The sequence below is a fragment of the Ceratotherium simum genome, chromosome 9 (genome assembly GCF_057802395.1).
Source record: "Ceratotherium simum simum isolate JZ-2026a chromosome 9, ASM5780239v1, whole genome shotgun sequence".
Lineage (NCBI taxonomy): Eukaryota > Metazoa > Chordata > Mammalia > Perissodactyla > Rhinocerotidae > Ceratotherium > Ceratotherium simum.
The window spans coordinates 38,865,848-38,883,616 of NC_141908.1; the positions used below are offsets into that span (position 1 = coordinate 38,865,848).

The 17,769-nt window shown below is 40.9% G+C and overlaps 1 protein-coding gene across 4 annotated transcripts in view; it reads right to left on the minus strand.

Annotated features, from left to right (window-relative positions):
• Positions 1-17,769, minus strand: part of ACVR1 (activin A receptor type 1) — a 120,826-nt gene that overhangs the window by 34,455 nt on the left and 68,602 nt on the right. For all 4 annotated transcript variants that reach the window (XM_014785954.2, XM_014785952.2, XM_014785953.2 and 1 more), the window contains one exon: positions 1,834-2,097. In XM_014785954.2, coding sequence (XP_014641440.1) covers positions 1,834-2,097 — 264 coding nt within the window. The remainder of the gene's footprint in view (positions 1-1,833; positions 2,098-17,769) is intronic.

Consider the following 17,769-nt stretch of genomic DNA (forward strand, 5'->3'; position numbering starts at 1 on the left):
GCTGAGTTAAAAGCAAATTACCCAATCTGTGGTCTCTCTCTTCAATGTATCTTGGATGTCTATTGCTGAATTCTCATTGATCTTTTTACATCACGATTTCTGCCTGGGAACCTATTCATTCATCTGTTTTTTGACTCACGTATTCAACATTCATTCACTCACTCAAAACATTCATTCACTGATTCACTCACTTGCCTAAACACTCATTCACCCCCTTGTTCAGGCATTATTACATTACCCACTCAAACATTCATGCATTCAGTAAAACACTCACATATCACTCAAGCAAATATTCACAAAGATTTTTGCCTAGTGAGTTAAATCAAAATTTCATAGTTGGATAGTGAAGGTCCGTAATTAAAAGGTCTCAAAACAATAATCATCTCTGAATTTCAGACCCCTTCATGACATTATGTCACCAAGCCCCATTCTTCCTCACATATGCCTTACTCTTTTCCATGTGCCTGGCCCCCTTCAGCCATCCAATCTCAAGCCTAACTTCCTGTATACATTTCTTTTAACTTTCTAAATCCACGTTAATCAATGACTTGGCACATAATACTCCATGGTACGTGTCACTTGTATGATCAAGTGTAAAACTAATTACATAAAACAGTAAATTATAAATATTGTGCCTCCCTAATTAAATGAGAAATTCTTTAAGAAAATAAATTTTCTATTACAACTTACAGTCTAGTAGAGTGTTCTGCAGATTAGAAACTTTTCATACTGTAGATATAATTTTTGTGCAAATACAGACATTTCTTCATGTCTATTCACTCTATACTCAAAAAGCTTAAGAAGAGTAAAGTTGATTCCATCAAGTATCCTTTTAGTTTAAACCATTTAAATACTTGATCTCTCTTTTAAAAAAGTCTTCTTTTATTATTCAACTCTATTTGCTTATCAGAATTTAATCTTTTATATATGCCTTAAGGTCATCACCATAACTTCCAGAAATTGCTGTTAACACAACCTTTATCTGTTTTTTTCATTTTTCTGTTTCCTCCCTTGCTGACTAACATTTCTGGCAGTGGATGCTCCTAGTAGGCTCTCCTACTCTACTTTTTGGTTTGTTTCTTCTTTTGTGGGTATAAAATTAAATAATTATGTCTATTAAAAATGTACTATGTATTAAGAGAGTAAACTTGGCTTGGAGTGAATCTACAAAGACACTAATATTTGTAGGGACTTTGAGAAAGCAATTTAGCGCTCATTTTATGAGCAAAGAGTTTCAGAGGAAGACTGATTTCCACTGGATATGGAATCCATGTTGAATATAACACTGAGAAGATTATACATAAACTACAAGGTTCATGTGAAATTTTCAAGTTTCAGTGACAGATCACTGGGAATCAGATATGGGAGAAAAAGTTAGTGAGCATTTCTTTGTCCCTTTCCTCATAAAGAAAGAAAGGGACTCTACCTAGACACTGAAGTTTTATGTTCCATTTTCCTCCCTGTACACTCAACATAGAGATGAGTATTTACTAAGCAGAATTGTTTCAGAAATTATGACATCATGGCTCCTTAAAAGAAAAGAGTATCAGGAGCTGTTCACCTGCTGATGACTACCGAGAGAGATCTGGTCAGCCAAGCCATCCTCAAGGTGAACATCACCTTGCTCACTTTCCCAAAAATGTCCATCCTCCTTTTAGATTCCAAAAGGCCATGCCTTTCTCTTCCTCACCTACAGCTACCTTCCTTGTCACCCATTGCCTCTGGCTCAGAGTAGGAGGAAAACCTTGTGGCTACTTACATCTTTAACCCACACAGAATCAGGACAATAGTAACAAAAATCCTTGATCTAGAAATAGAAAAGTCCATGGGAACCTTTAGTGGGCAGCTGGGCCGTGATGTTCCTGTTACACCAGTCCCCTTGGCAGCACTCCACAGCTTGGCCAGGTGATGGCGGGGTCTTACAGGTCATCTTCCCCTGCTCGTACACCTGGAAGCAGCCCTTCTGGTAGACGTGGAAGCCATCGTTTATGCTCAGCGAGGAAAAGCACTGCTGGCCTTCACAGTGGTCCTCATTCCCACAGGAGAGGCCTTCACACACACACATGTAAAGTTTGGTGTTTACCTTAGCCTTCTCATCTGCAAAGGAGAGAGGAAGAGAAAAAAGAAAATTACTGCATGGGTTTTACCCCCATTAGGGGAAAAAAATAGTTTCTCCAAGACTATTACAAACACATTAACCAAACAGAAGGTCAAGCTAAACAATGCCATTGGCCATGATGTCCACATTGTGTTATCTTGTCTCTCTCACTTGAGCAACCACCAAATAATAATCCTCTCTCGATATATGAATGCATTTATATAAGCTGTGTATTCTTTTAGATCATACTAGGCCAAAGAATGGTTATCATTTGTCCACAGGCTTACGAAAATGAACTTTTCCCACTGTGGTTTTCATGGTATCTTCAGCCTGATGGGCTCTCATATCCCAATTCTTGCATCAAAATAAAACGATTTACCGGAGCAGAATGCTCATCACCTTTACGTAATGTTAAAAAAAAAATGGCTCCTAAATATATGGCAGCTGTTAATACCAGTTCCTGCTAGCTCCATACACATCCCCATCAACTAGTAATATAAGGAATACTGACGTACCTGCTGTTACCTGTCTGCTTCAGAAATATACCAGTCTAATAAGAGTTTACAAGGATGCACAGTCTATAATTACAAATCCATATTATCAATATTTTCAGCTGGATGTCTAGACTAATTTTTCAATAGTAGTAACACTGAAGTTTTTACATTGATTACAATGAGAATTCATAGCTGCTTATACATTTTCAATTGGCAGAAAAAAATTTGGCACTAATTATTGAGGATGAGGGCCCAAGGAGACAAAGAGAATAGAAAAATGTTTGAAAAATAAGGTAACAGGTGGGACCAAAGGAGTAGCCCACACCTGGTAGGTCCAAGGTACAAGGGAAAGAGGCAGAAATGTATCATCAGTGAAGCACACCTAACAGACCTCCTAATTGTCTCTTCCTGAAAACACTCTTTGCAGTTTCATTTTTTCAAATCACTCTTTCTTTTCCCCTCCCTTGTTAGAATTATTATTAGTTCAGACTTGCTGGGCTCAAGGGTTTCCACTAGCAGGGAAGAAAAGGGAAGACAGAAGGTAAACAGCCAAGTCCTAGAGGCCACTGATTAGTTAGCTGAGGTCACTTTCAACTGAAGCACTGTTCATATAAGGAAATTCAGCTTTCAGAGCTCCCTCCGAAGGTCTACGGCACAGACAGGCTGCCTTCTAATCCTTGAACCCTCTGTAGCAGGTCTGTGAGATAACTGCTTCTTTCTTAAAATAACAGGTCGGGTGGCTGTGCTTTCAAGAGGCGACCTTAAGGTAAGGTCTTTGAAAATGTCAAGTTCATTTACACAGATTTGTGTGGGAGTGTGTAGAGATGTGAGTTATCTCAAAAAGAGAAAAATCAGTCTTAATCTTCCTTCTTCCCTCTTCAAAGAAGTGAAAAATAGTTCACTGCCCACTGTAATGTGGGTGCCTCATCCCACGGAGTAAGTGCATGCAGACACACAGACACAAGCCTTCTATTTATAATTGACTTGCTAGTTCTTTTGAAAACCACAAGGGGCTCATCTAAGAGCAAAGACATGCCTGAAAGCAGAAAATCCAAAATAGCCACTGACAGTATGTGTATGTCACCAGTCTCACCCCCGAGAATCAAGAGCCCTCGGACATTTTTAATGAGCAAAAATTTTAATGAGCCAAGAAATAGTCTTTATTTTCCCTGCCTAGAGAAATCTAAGAGAAATTCCAGCACCAATCTATTTCTATGAGGATGCGAAACATACATATCTGTTGACAAAATCCAGCAAAAAGTTTACACTTGCCAAAAGCAAGTTGAAAGATAATATTTCTAGGGAGTCTAGACATGCTCGCCACTCTTGAATGGCACAAAGTTGGGCTTAGGGTTGCCAACTATGCTGCCCAACAGGTGATGATTCTTTGGAAGGAAATGGACAGGCGGGGTGGGGAGGGGAGCTAATGGTGTCATATTGATTTGTTTGTGATCTACAGCAGGAAATTCAAAAGATGACATTCAAAAACTGTGCAATAACACCATTGGTGGAAATTTGAACATAAACATATATTTTAAAACGCTAAAGATTTTTTAAAGGTCATAGATATCCAAGGATATATACTTAACACATTAAAGAGGATATTCCTGTTGACGCTGGGTTGGGGATGAAGGGTTAGTGTTAGGATAAAGGGATAAAATGAAAATAAAATAGGAGATTAGCTGTTTGTGGACTGATAATGGAGTATGAATCACTCAACTCGCTGTACCTGAGGTCCACTAGGAACAGCTACAAAGAAGTTACCCCAGACCATAAAGGGCTCAGTCATAATGGATCCTATGGAAATGGATGGTCCAGGGTACCAAAGAATTAATGACACTCTGTGGTTCTAATAAAAAATGTCAAATTTTAAAAAATAAAATAACAACAATAATAATAATTTCTCTAATGTGCTCTGACTGAAGTTTGCTTTTAAAATTCCAGCCCAAACTGAACTCTGCGTCCACAGATGGCAAGAAGGGACACTGCCCTTCCAAAGTCTCTAGTTTTTGACAGGACGGGGGAGTGGTCTGACAGATGTTTGAACTGTAAGCTAAAGAACTGTGCCAAAATTGAGCAGCCTCAAATAAGTACCTTGTTTAGTAAAATTCAGCTAACTATACCCAACCATGCAGTGCACACAGGCAGAATGGGGTATAGATCTTAATCAGATCTTATCCCGTGAGGTCATAAACCAAGTCAAAGAGATTCATTCATTTATTAAACACTCTCCTTGAATGTTTATATCCCCCTTATAGTTGAGTATAGACGTCCAGGGTTGACTACCTTTAAACTGGTGATTCTTTTCAGTAAGATGTCAAAAACCAGGGTTTTCATATCCTCCCCTTCACAATCACGAAAAAGAAAAAAGGGGAAGAAAAACGGCTGTTAATGATATGTAATAATTAACTCAATCTCTGATATGGTGGAACCATGAGCTCAGTCCAGCAGTTAGCTAATCGGAAAGGACAAAACCTTTGCCAACTTCTTCCTATTCTGATTCTTACCAACATTTAATCTTTTAATTTGTATATTCCCATATAACTAATTAGCAGAGCCCTTTATGTATCTATTTTTTATATACAGCCAAATATAAATGAAGACCCTAAATACATAAGAATATAAGAATGACCACACGCACCCACACACATGCCTGCACACACACACACACACGTTAGTTAAATGCCACTTTGGCAATTTCATCTGACGGAGTGGATTAGTCGAAAAGATGCCAAAAGGATTTTCTGAGCTAGGATTACTAATTCAACAAAGAAAGCTAAAAGCAAAGTAGTAGCATTTTCAGAGCTTAATATCCACAAGTCTAAGGAACACAGCAGGCCCCAAAATGCCCATGACTCACTGTTTTAGTCTTGTCGAAATTTAGGAATAACCATAGCATGTGTGGGCCTGTGATATTTTATTTGGAGTGGAATTTTCGGGGAGGAGGGGTGAGAGAATTATCACAAAACCCCTTTTAGGGCAACAGGTAAGGTTCTATGGACCTTGAATCTCTCAGACCGTGATACAAATACAGTACACATCAAGGAACACCAAGAAATGGATAATCACCTTCTGTGACTGATTTTCAACAGTACAGACAGGAAGCACCATATCTGATATGAAGTATTTTACTACTTTACACTTGCCTGTGCAAATAACTAGGAAGTGTCCTGGCAGAAGGCAGCAAGTCTATTCTACCTAATTGACATTCATTTAAATAATTCAGTAATTTAAATGTCAAGCCAGAGGTATTCCCTCTCTGAGAAGCTCACCCACATTGTTTGTTCTAAAAGGCACCTCCCAGCATTACTCAGTGTTATGGCTGGCGCTGTTTGCCCTTTGTATCACTAGAACCAGGCCCGTGAGAACACACTCGGAGCAGCAGCGAGTTCTGGACGCCTCCTGGGAGGATCCGGGGCTGGCTCCACAACCAGGGGCGCAGGCCCGGAATCCCAGGGGCTCCCCACGGCCAAATCTTTTAAAAGACTTTTCTTGTTCTGGGCAATACTGAGTTCATCATCTAGACACATCTACTCTCATAGCCTAATCCTAGACTGGCAGAGGAAGAGGCAGAGCAAAGAGCATCGCAGACTTTTTAAGATTGTCCATGGCTTGGGATAATCTTGTACCTCACAGTAAAAGTATTCACATTTATGTTTTAAGTGGGACTTGAGCCATCTAGGCACAACAGGACGGACTTATCCCCAACCTTCTCCCACCCACCTGCCCAGTCAAGCACTCCATAATGCTCTAAGGCACTTCAACTGATTATCATTCTAAATGGTGCACAAAACCCCACATTTCCCACTAAAGTCTTTGACACAAAAGACAAATGAGAAAATGCTACAAGGAAACCAGCCTGTAGCTATGATCCCAAGGGTCAGAGAAAGAAACAGGCTGAATTTCTTATCAACTCACCTCAACGTAGCACAAATAACAATGTGGTTATTAGACTTTTGTTATAAAAGTCCAATAGCTCAGAACTTTGTAGGCTAAAAAAGGAACCCCAAACATCCCTGGACTCCTTCCAACAGTATAAACGATTCATTCATTTGAAATGACAGCTTATATTAGGCTTATAAATATGGGAGTCCTTCCATCATCTCCTAATCCAAGAGTGCAGTTTGGCACCTCTCCAGAATCTGAAAGCATTTGAGATCTTTGGCATTAAACAAAGGCTTAAGGAAGGATTTTGCAATGCCAGGTATCACTGCCAGCAAGCCTGCTCCTAAGACAGAAACACAAAGGTCCGTCCGGAATGCTTCGTGAAGGGCATTTGATGGTCTGGCAAGAAGGCAGGCTATATGCTCAGGGATAAAATACAACAAGTGCCTAAATGCTCTCATTAGAAAACACTCATTTAGGAAACCCAAATCACATTTTTTTTTCTGGTCAGAGAAATTGATACTTGGTAAAGTTGCAAAGCCAAGAAGAAAATTCTAGGAGTTAAGAGAGAGAATGAATGCATTTGAATGAGATCACATTGTAAACTAGAATAAAAACAAAAAAATGGTTTTACAATTTCCAAGATTTTGAACTCATGATGCCTCCAACTCCAAATGTGTCCTTCCTCCAATGTTCCCTAACTCAGCAAATGGCATCCCTATTCAGATGTACAAGACTGATTTTCTCTAGCTTCCATTATGCTCGAAATAGAGACAGCGGTTAACAACACGGCCTACCCAAGTCCTGGTTGATCTGATCTCTGCCTGCCCCTTCAGCCTCCCCTCAGATCTTGGAAGGCCTCTTTCTGCTTCAGGATCTTAGGACCTTCAGGCGTGGCATTCCCTCCACATCACATGCTTATCTCCCTCCCCGCCAACACCCCCATTGACCTAGCTAGTGCTGACCTTCCCTCCAGATCCCACCTTACATGTCACGTCCTCAGAGAAGCCTTTGTTCACACACACAAATTTAAAGTTGGAACTACCTGCATACACTCACATACATGTGTCTGAATGGCTATTGAATGTCCAAGTCTTTCCTCTAGACGGTGAGCATCGTGAGGGTAGGAATTGAGCCTACTTTGCTCACCATACCTCACAACAGCCTTCGTACTTGGCTAGAGTACAACTTGGATGAGTATTTGTTTCAGAATGAATTTTCTCTTCACAGAAAGGATTTAGAGGTGGGAAGAGACATGATGCTGGTTTTCAGAGCAGACTGAGTCTATAAAGTCTTTAAATGTCAGCAGAGATCTTAAGGCAAGGCTTAGTCACCAAGCCAGCATGTCTGTGCAAACCGCTTCTTCCTAGAGCTCGCCATAGCGTCACATCTGTTCACCTACTCGGGCTCACGAATGTGGAAAATTAGTGCTTGTGGTGCTGTGGTAGGTTTTTTATTTGCTTGCTTCTTTGTTAAAATAGAGAGGTAAAATACATGAGTTCCTAAAACAAGGAATTATTTCATACATTAATGGAACAGCAGGGCTTTTATGGGTGGTCCTTCCTTGGATGGCTGATTTGAGGACTTCTGGCTACTAGGATGCTACAGTGATCAGGATGATCAAAACACAGTAAGTGCCTGACTCCAGTCAGTTTAGAGGAGTCATGGAGGACTTGCCCACTCAGCAGTGAAAAAAATGCCTCTGGTCTTTGCTGCCATTTTTCTCCTATCAGTGAAAATAATGGTGTTTCCAGCAGGGAGTGGGGAAGAGTGAATTACATCATTTTCCCCTTCTTGCTTTGCTGAAGGTGATAAGGATTCCTAAGTCATCCTGCATTTGAACTGCTGAAGCTGAGAGAGAAAAAAAAAAGTGCCATCTGTTTATTTTGTGTCTGGGCTGACTCCTTGTCTCTGAAATAATCCCTGTAAATTAAACCTATTGCAGCAGCCACACCTTCTATTTCAAAGCCAAAAACTCGGTCTGCGTTTAAGTGACTAACAAGTTAAAGAACATTGTGGGGTACCGACTCAAGACAATATCAGTCTGACTTTTCCTTGCTTTTTATGATTCCCTGAATGTAGCAAACTTGGCTTTAACATATGCATGATGTCTGGGAAGCAGCTCCTTAATATGGGGAAAAATAATGACCCCTTTCTTCATTTTTTCTTCAAACTTCTTGAATTTCTGCTTCAGAGAAACAAATGATTTACAAGGCCTAATGGAAATTATCTACTAGGGAATTCTTTTAGAGACCAGAAAATACTCCCACCCCACCCCCATATATTGACAATGCCCATGTCTGAGGGAAGCTGCACTTATAGGGAGAGTACTACAGCCTGAAGGAAGAGGAACCAAGAGGCAGTGAATTATACACATTTCAGAGAAGTCATTCCCTGTTCAGTTTCAGAAGAGAGCCAGTGATAACGGTACCATCTATCAAACGTCTCAGGCTAGAAGCTCTGTTCACAGTGTGGAAAGAGATGTTCCTGACTCTTTTTGGTTGTTCCCACCCCCACCCCTGGGGCTAACTAGGGAGTGCACGGTTGCTCCAGTGAGGGTTTCCTACCTGGGCTCTATATGGAAAATTTTGTTTTCACAGGAAACCTTAAACAAGGGCTCCACATGGGAAGGACAGTGGCAAAGGAACTGTAGGGCAGCTTCGGCACCCAGCTCCCACCTCTATTTCCCCTCCTGTGGCCTACCTGATCTTTTTCGCTGGGATTCTGGGACCGGGCCTCCAAGGTTGCCAGTCTTTCCTCTGATTACCATCTGCAAGCCCTCACTACACCCCCACACCCTTTCCGGAAGCTTTCAAACCACAGAGATAAACCCTTCAAAAGATGGGCAAGGGTCCAATTTGTTGAACAACAGTCTTAGACTGTCAGCCCCTAGGCATTGTGGCACCCAAAGCAAAAGGTAACAATGTCTAGAATTACTTAAATTCCTCCTCTCTAGCTCCCTACTCTACCCCACCCCAGAGAAAAGCATAGAGAGAAAAGGTAATTTCTAGACTATTTTCTTTCCAGGCCAGATGAAGCCAAGGCGATTAAGATATCCAGTGGCGAAAAACTGGGCAGAGCCCAGCTTCTGATATTGCTACTTCCCTACCGCCAATTTCCCAGCTCATGTCCCAAAGCCCCACCAGGCCCAGAACTCAAGGAAAGGTTAATGAAGAAAGGAATCCCACGTCTTCAATCCCATGAATACATGCCTTGTGCATCTGTATTCCAGTCTTTATAACTTGATCTTTGCTTTGCATATCTTCTTTCCCCTATCAGTCTAATTAATATGGTCCACAAGAATTCATTAACTCCCAAATTCAACACACTTAAGAAGACTGGCTTATTAGTCATAGACTAAAGATCCCACAGTCACCAAGAGATGGTTAAGTTTGGATCATTTTGAGCTTCTTTTTTTACCCGAGCCCAAAGAAAGGCTCCAGGTATCTACAGTCAAGGTAGACACTGAAAGCATTTCTTCAGAGTGCTGTGAACCAGAACTGGCTTTTCCAACACACACTCCCTCCCTCCAAACTCTGTGGCACAGCACACCATTCCGAGCTTCCACAATAATCTTGGGCCTTGGCAGAAGAAAGGCAGCTAAATCTGAGATGTGTCACGAGGCCACTGGCTGGGAAACAAGAATATCTAAACACAAACCAAGGCGAGAGCAACAGGCCAGAGTTTCCACAGATTCCCTTTGGCTCCTGTAGCTGCAGAGCCCTGACGGCCTAAAGATAACCCAAGTATCTACGAAGGGTCACTTTTAAATAGTAGCTTTAATACCACCAGTCATTTCAGAAGTATTTCCTTCCAGAGTCTGCTTCCATCCACATTGGCGTGCCAAGCATGCCCAACAATGGCAAGCCCACTGAAGAGATGAAAGCCCAGAAGGAAATGGAAGGAGTCCCAAAGGGGAACAGACAGCTCCTAACATGCTGTGATTCTATTCTGTGCCCACATTTGGACTGCTGAGAAAGGACAATCTAGCAAAGAGACACCTTGTAGAAGCGACCTACTAACAAACATTGGGGATTAAAGAGCAGGCAGAAAATTAAATAAAATAGTTTAACTCAATGCCTCCCCTTACTAAAACTAAGGCAGCATAAACCACGGATGGCTACCATCCAGGAGTTTTTTAGGAAAGCCTTTCCCTCCAAGAGAAAACTTATACGTCTCAGTCTACTGGACCGCAGTTTGGCTGAGCAAGAACTATATGGAGTCTTCAGCACATACTGTACATACACGGCCACTGTGGCTACCCACTAACCACAGAAGTGCCAAATGGACTGCTCAGAGAGGCTGTTGCTTTTTTTTCTTCCTTTTAAGCTAAGGCCAAAGTTCCCAAGATCTTCCTAAGAACCATGAAAATCCGCTCAGCCCCTCACCTATCCACCAAGTGAGTCCACACTGTCCTAAATGGCAGTCGGCCAAGGGCTGGTGTACAAGGGACAGGTGCTCAGTGGGCTATTTTCAGTTGCTATCAGCTCAATCGGGAGCTGCATATGCTCAGTAGGCAGGCAAGTTTTGGTTGCATTTCAGACTCTGGTCAGCCCAGAGACATACACCTTTCACAGCTGCCAGGGCAACCAGCTGCCCGGTGCTCCTCCCAAGACGGGAGCAATGAAAACAGTGTAACCTGGCCAGCCAACATGCCAGTGAGCAAGCTGTACCTCTCATTTCACTGCCTGGGTTATTCTGAGCTGGGCTTATTGACACTCCATGGCAACACAGGAACAAAGGGCCAGCTAGAGGGATTTAAGTGTCTCACAAAAGTTGCTAGAAAAGTCAGCAGCTCAGGCTTCTGTTTTCATAATAAAAGTAGGAGTGGAATTATTCTTAGATTAGTGTTGCTTGCGCTGCTGTTATTATTCGTGAACCACCTGTAACAAAGGTCTACTCTTTGAACGAAGGTTTTCAGTTGTTGTTTTGTTTGCTACCATTAAGTTGCTATAGTTGGGATGCCTCTGACAATGCAGCGTGCCTGCCAAGACACTGCAGGAGGATTCATTTTTCTCATCCCCTCACCTCTAATCTTGCCATCCCTTATGATGCACCTCCACCACACAACTCTTTGAAAAAACACAAATTGCCTCTACTTAATCTTTCGATAGCTCACACTGCCCTCATGATACAAGTGAAACATATTAGGCATGAGGCCCAGCCAGGCTAGTAGGACCTAACTCTCAACCTGAGTCCCTTCTCGAGACTGCTCTCTGGCCATGCTGGACTGCCCAGGCGGTGTCCTCCATTCCCCCACTTCTCTGGGCTCAGCCCTTCCCCTGCCTAAACAGTCTTTCTCAGTCCTTCCTTTGGCGGTCTATTGCCTGTTTATCCTTCCACACTCCAGCTCCCGGGACTGCTGTCCCCAATCCCAGCCCAGTGTGATATGAGGCCCTTCCTGTCATACTCCCGGTGCTGTGCGTCTCCAACTAGACGGTGACCCCTTGACAGCAAGAACCACTTCTAGTTACACTGACATGCCTAGTGCCTACTTCAGTGGATGCAACTGGAAGAATGTAAGACTGTCGTATAACTGATTCTCTTTTCCCAAACTCAGAATAAATTCTTTGAAAATATGTGCTCTCTTATCATCTCCTCAACCCAGATCAGTCCCTCTGTCTCTTATATTATCTTTTTTATATGACAATAATTATTATGATTGCAGCCAACATTATTTATTCATTCGTTTGTCAAATATTCATTAGGCACCAGCTACATGCCAGGCACCATCTTAGGCACTGGGGATAAAACAATGACCACCACCAGGTCCCGGCCTCTCACACTCCAGGGTCACTGTGGATGTACTCCCCATGACTCCTCACGGCCACCCTGCTACCGTCTCCATCGTGCCGCTGAAGTAACAGGCCCAGAGAGGGGAAGTAACACACACAGAGACACAGGAAAAAGGAAGATGCTGGCTCATGACAGTGTTTGACTTTGTCTCTCTCCTGAGAAAGGCCTGACTCCTATGCATGGCCCAGAGCCTTCCCTTCAGAAGACACTCTTTGACTTTGACTAGCAACACCATTTAACTATCAAAAATTACGCTAACCCTTCACAAAATTGACATTGTGAAGTATATGAGCCAGGACATGACATTAAAGACAAAGAGACGCCGTGACCCTGTAACTCCATGTGGCATTCTACAGTATTATATACATCATAGGAGTCAAATTCTAAACTGAACTGTGGGTACTTTTTTTTCCTATCTATTCTTACTTTACAACTTTCCTGAAGGAATCTTATTTTTTTTTTTCATTCAAACTGGCTTCGTGCAGGTACCAGAATTCAGAATGTAAAACAAATGCAGCAAAAAATAAATGAAAGGTAAGTTCCCCTCCCAATCACCATCTGAATAAAAAATACAGGCAGAGTTGTGTTTTGCTTCTTTAAGGTGAATTTCACCACCTTCTCAAGAGGAATTTCTCCTTCTTCCTTCTATTCCTTCTCTCCTTCCCACATCCCCCAAATACACGTATCCTCGGAAAGTCCGTGCTCCACTCTAACCCATAACAAAGAATTAGATGTAGCATTACAGTGGATCTAGGAAACACCCTGCTCGGCGGAGCTCGGATTCAGCTGATTAGAATCAGGCAGCAGCTGTTCCAGTGTTATGACCGAGGCTGAGAAGGCGCAAATGTAAACTTCCCTCTTCCTGTCAAATCACTGGCTTGGAGAGAGAGGATGGTCAGGCTACATGAACCTGTGAAAAAATAAAAGGTTCTAGGCCAGCTCTGGCAGAGAATATACCAGATGACCTAAGGTTAGTTGTCAGAGCTTTCACCTGAGGGCGTCAGGGACTTCTGGGCAGTGAGCTCTTGGGAGCAGATTGGAGGGTCTTTTTTAAACTATGAGTTATGACCCACTGGTGGGCAGCGAAATAGATTGAGTGGTTCAGGACAAGGTTTCTTTCCTTCTTTCTTTCTTTCTAAGTGACATTAAACTGAAGAGAATAAAAAAGAGAAGAAATAGGAGTACATTACACACAGTAAGAATAATCACCATTTCATGAAATTTTCATTTCAGCTGTGTGTGGGTCCTACTGTAAAATGTTTCCAAGTGGAGATGCACTAAGTCCAACTTTAAAATGTTTCCTACCGTGAGTCACGGTGAAAAGTTTGAAAGCCACCCCGCCCCGTGTCTTACACTAACTTGGAGTCGATGTGAGTTCTGAGTAATGATGACTTATTTCGTATAATCATTTTCTATGGAAGCTTGCCTGAGGTCAGGCCGGGCTGCAGAGGGAAACTCCAGAAGACAGTCAGCAGTGTTTCGGGAGTTGCAAATTAATTTGTACAGGTGTTTTGTTTTCCTTGGTGTTTTTTTCCCCAAGAGCAAAAGTTGCATACATGATATTCCTACAAATCTCCTGTTCCCTAGTTTTTCCATAAAGAGAAGATGGCATCCACCCTCTTGCTCTTGAGACCTCTCTTTATGAAAGAGAAGCTTAGAAGCTATTGCATTGCCCACTCACTGTTGACCACAAAGAAATTATTAAATGAGCTTGGGTCTTGGATTTGTATTCACATTTGTTCAATACTTGACTTTGATTGAAATTTTTAGAGTCCCCTCTACACCCTACTGCTACCCCCTCCTCATATAAATGAAGGTGGCTTTAGTTGAACGATCCACAGCTGAAACAAACATTCCCCATGAAAGAAAGGCTAAAAGAAAGCTTTATCACAGCTCACCTTGCATTAACCAATATGCCACTATCCTGTTCAATAAGAAAATTTGGCAAAAAAGAAGCAGTATCTTAAAAGTGTGCAGCTTCATCAGATATTTTAGGTCCTAGTAGTGGCACATAACTCAGTGCATCTCATCTCTCTCCCTCCAAAGTCTCTCATTTGATGATGTGTCAATGAAAAAGATTTTATTCCAAACAAAAGGGATAAATTATAGTAATGGGAAATGAGAGCAACAAATTTAATACTGAGACATTTCTCTTACATTCATTCACCCCTTCAAGAACTTGCTGAATCTTCAATAATGAGAAATTCAAAGAAAGGCTTATTCTATTCTTCCCCTCAGTGGCAAAGAGGGGCACCTTTGTGGACCCTAACAAACAGTCTATTGAAGTTATCCCCTTCCTTCCCTCATTGGGTAACTGGGCTGGAAAGTCTGAGTGGTGATAGCTTTGGAAATACTAAAATCAAGTCAACCCAGAAAATAATTGAAGACTTAGCAATCTTCTCTAGGACAGGCCAAAATCTCTTGCAACAAAATTCTACAAAAGTCCAGCCTTCCTTGCTATAATAAAATCTAACTACGGCTTGCAAATTGAACAAAATGTGGGTCATCTTAGCTTTGAAATGTTTCTGAAGAAGCAATATTCCATTTTAAGTATTTGTGTCATGGTCTTCACCTGCAAATCCTGAAAGGGACAAAGGAAAAGCCAAACATGGAGGTTCTGGAATAAAAACAGACTTCTCCCTTGAGGCATAATAGCAGTATTAGAGCATGATTAGTCTTATTAATGGAAAGGAAAAGGAAGGATATACGGGTAATTAGGACTCAAGTGCTCTTCTCTGTGAGAGCAAATAAAACTCTTCCTGCAGCTAGAGCTGTATATATAATGAACATGAAAAATGAATACTGGTATGAGAGACAAGAGAAATAAAAAACACAAACCCAGGTGAAGGGGCCTCATCATGTTCTATTACAAGCTCTCATCTCCACCTCTCAGACAGACTGGATTGAGCTGGTTTCTAGCATGCACCAGATATAATGTAATGTGGAGGTGGCTAATTTAGGGCACCAAAAAAATGCAAAATTCTAAGAGGACTGATAATGATTGAAACTCTTGAACACCATTCCACAAAGTATATCACACCTCTTATTGGCTGTGTAACCTTAAGCAGGAGTTTTAACCAATTCAAAAGCACATCGCCCAAAATTTATCTCATTAGCATAATCATGAGGATTACGGGAAATAACAGATATAAAGCAGTTAGCCCAACACTTGGCACATATTAACCACTCAAGAAATATTACCTATAATCATCAAAGAGATAGTTACAGTAGGCAGTATTTTCCAAACTTTTTTGACCCCAAGCATTTAGGGTTCCACAGAATTTGAGAAATGTTCTCGAGTACACTCATACTTGCCAATTCTACCAAAACCACTGCTTGGGACTCTATTATTTGAAGTGTTATCACTATTTCTAATCAATATTTAAGAGATGTGGGAATAATTTGGGAGACAAAGGGGAAGAAGTTATTTCTTTTAATTGACTAAGAAGAGTACATTACCAAACAAAATACATTAGAACAAAATCTCTATGACTTTCTTATTTATGCCCAAGAACGCCATCTAGCTTCATTGAATAAGGTGCTGCTGCTGCTCTCCAAAGATCAAATATGTGTGTAGTTCCTTTTAAGCTTGGTCATCTAAAGCTGTGCATTAGACAATCTGTGGGGTTAGTATAAAGATTTTAGTTATCTGCTCTATTATTTACCTCTTTTGGTCAAGTATTTTTTACTTAACATTTGCTTTATGACTAATGTTAAGTATATTAGAGTGTATTACAATTAGGGGTTCTCAGTGGTTCAGTGTTTTTTTTTTTTTTAATTCCTAGAAAATATACAAAAACAAAGAGTCTTTTCATAGAATATGCAGTTAACAAGGAGTTGAGTCATGGAAGGAAGACAGGACTAAAGCAACTGCTATTATGTTTAGAGCACTCTAGGCTGTAGCACTATCTGGATATTCTGTTTAGAAAATATAAAAGCCATTGCAACTAAAGGATGGTGTGTTCTTTTCCCTACTTGTAAACATCCTAGTGATGGTGGTACACTACATAGCAAAACCTTAGTGGCAATCCATTTCCATTTCAGCCAGACTAACTCGTCTCATTATACAACTTCACTGTGGCATTAAGAAGTCATTTGCTGGATTCTCTGGGCAGCTTAAGACTAAAAGCAGGAAAAAACAACCAATGGCATGGTTGTTAATACTGTTCCATAAATGCCCTTTCCCCCTTCTCTTTTCCCCATTCTTTCTCCTCCTTCTCTATTCATTCTACATTTCCACCTCAAATTTCTCTTCCACTCTTTTTTTTTCTATTGTGCTTACACCACAGGTCCACCCATGATATCAAATGAAACTCAAAGGAACTGCTTAATACCACACAGAATTGATACTGTACCTGGAAGGGCATGGAATTTGGAAGGACTTTATTCTACAACATTCCTCGTTTTTTGTATAGTGATCATAGTGTTTAGCAATTAAAAAGAGGAGGAAAAATCCTAGAAACTCGACTGTTACTTGTCTTGTCTCCAGACATTGTCAAATGTCCCCTGGGGGGTAAAAATACTCCCCAGCTGAGAACTACTATTCACCCATCAAATCTTTTCAGCCTATTTCTTCTTAGTAATTCCTTCAACCTAGGACCCCACCCCTCTTCTGGTTTAAAAGCCTCCAATTCCTTTAAACTTGCCACACAGGATTCTTATTTCATATCTTCTTGACACTAAGTAAATTGACTGCAATATTATTGGAATGCTTCTAACAACATTGCTAAGAGCAGAATGTAGACTATAGATACTCAAATTGGTTTACAACAGCACTATCCAATAGAAACTTAATGTAAGCCACATTATGTAATATTACATAATGTAATATTATTAGATAACAGGAGAAAATTTAGATGACCTTGGGTATGGCAATAACTTTTTAGAGGCACAATCCATGAAAGAAATAATTAATAAGCTGGATTTCATTAAAATTAAAAACTCCTGCTCTGTGAAAGATAATGTCAAAAGAATGAGAAGACAAGTCACAGACTGGGAGAAAATATATGTGAAAGAAACGCGTGATGAAAGACTGTTATCCAAATGTAGAAAGAACTCTTAAAAATCAACAATAAGAAAAAAATACCCAATTGAAAAATGGGCCAAAGATCTTAACAGACACCACACCAAAAAAGAAGTATAAATAGCAATTAAGCACATGAAATGACGTTCCACATCATATGTCATCAGGGAAATGCAAATTAAACCAACAATGAGACACCACTACACATCTATTAGAATGGCCAAAATCCAGAACACTGACACCACCACATGTTGGCAAGGATGGGGAGCAACACGAACTCTCTAATTCATCGCTGGTGGGAATGCAAAATGGTACAGCCAATACAGAGGATAGTTTTGTGGTTGCTTACGAAACTAAATATACTCTTACCATACGATCCAGCAATCACAATCTTTGCTATTTACCCAAAGGAGCTAAAAACAAATGTTCTCACAAAAATCTGCACGTGGATGTTTATAGCAATTTTATCCATA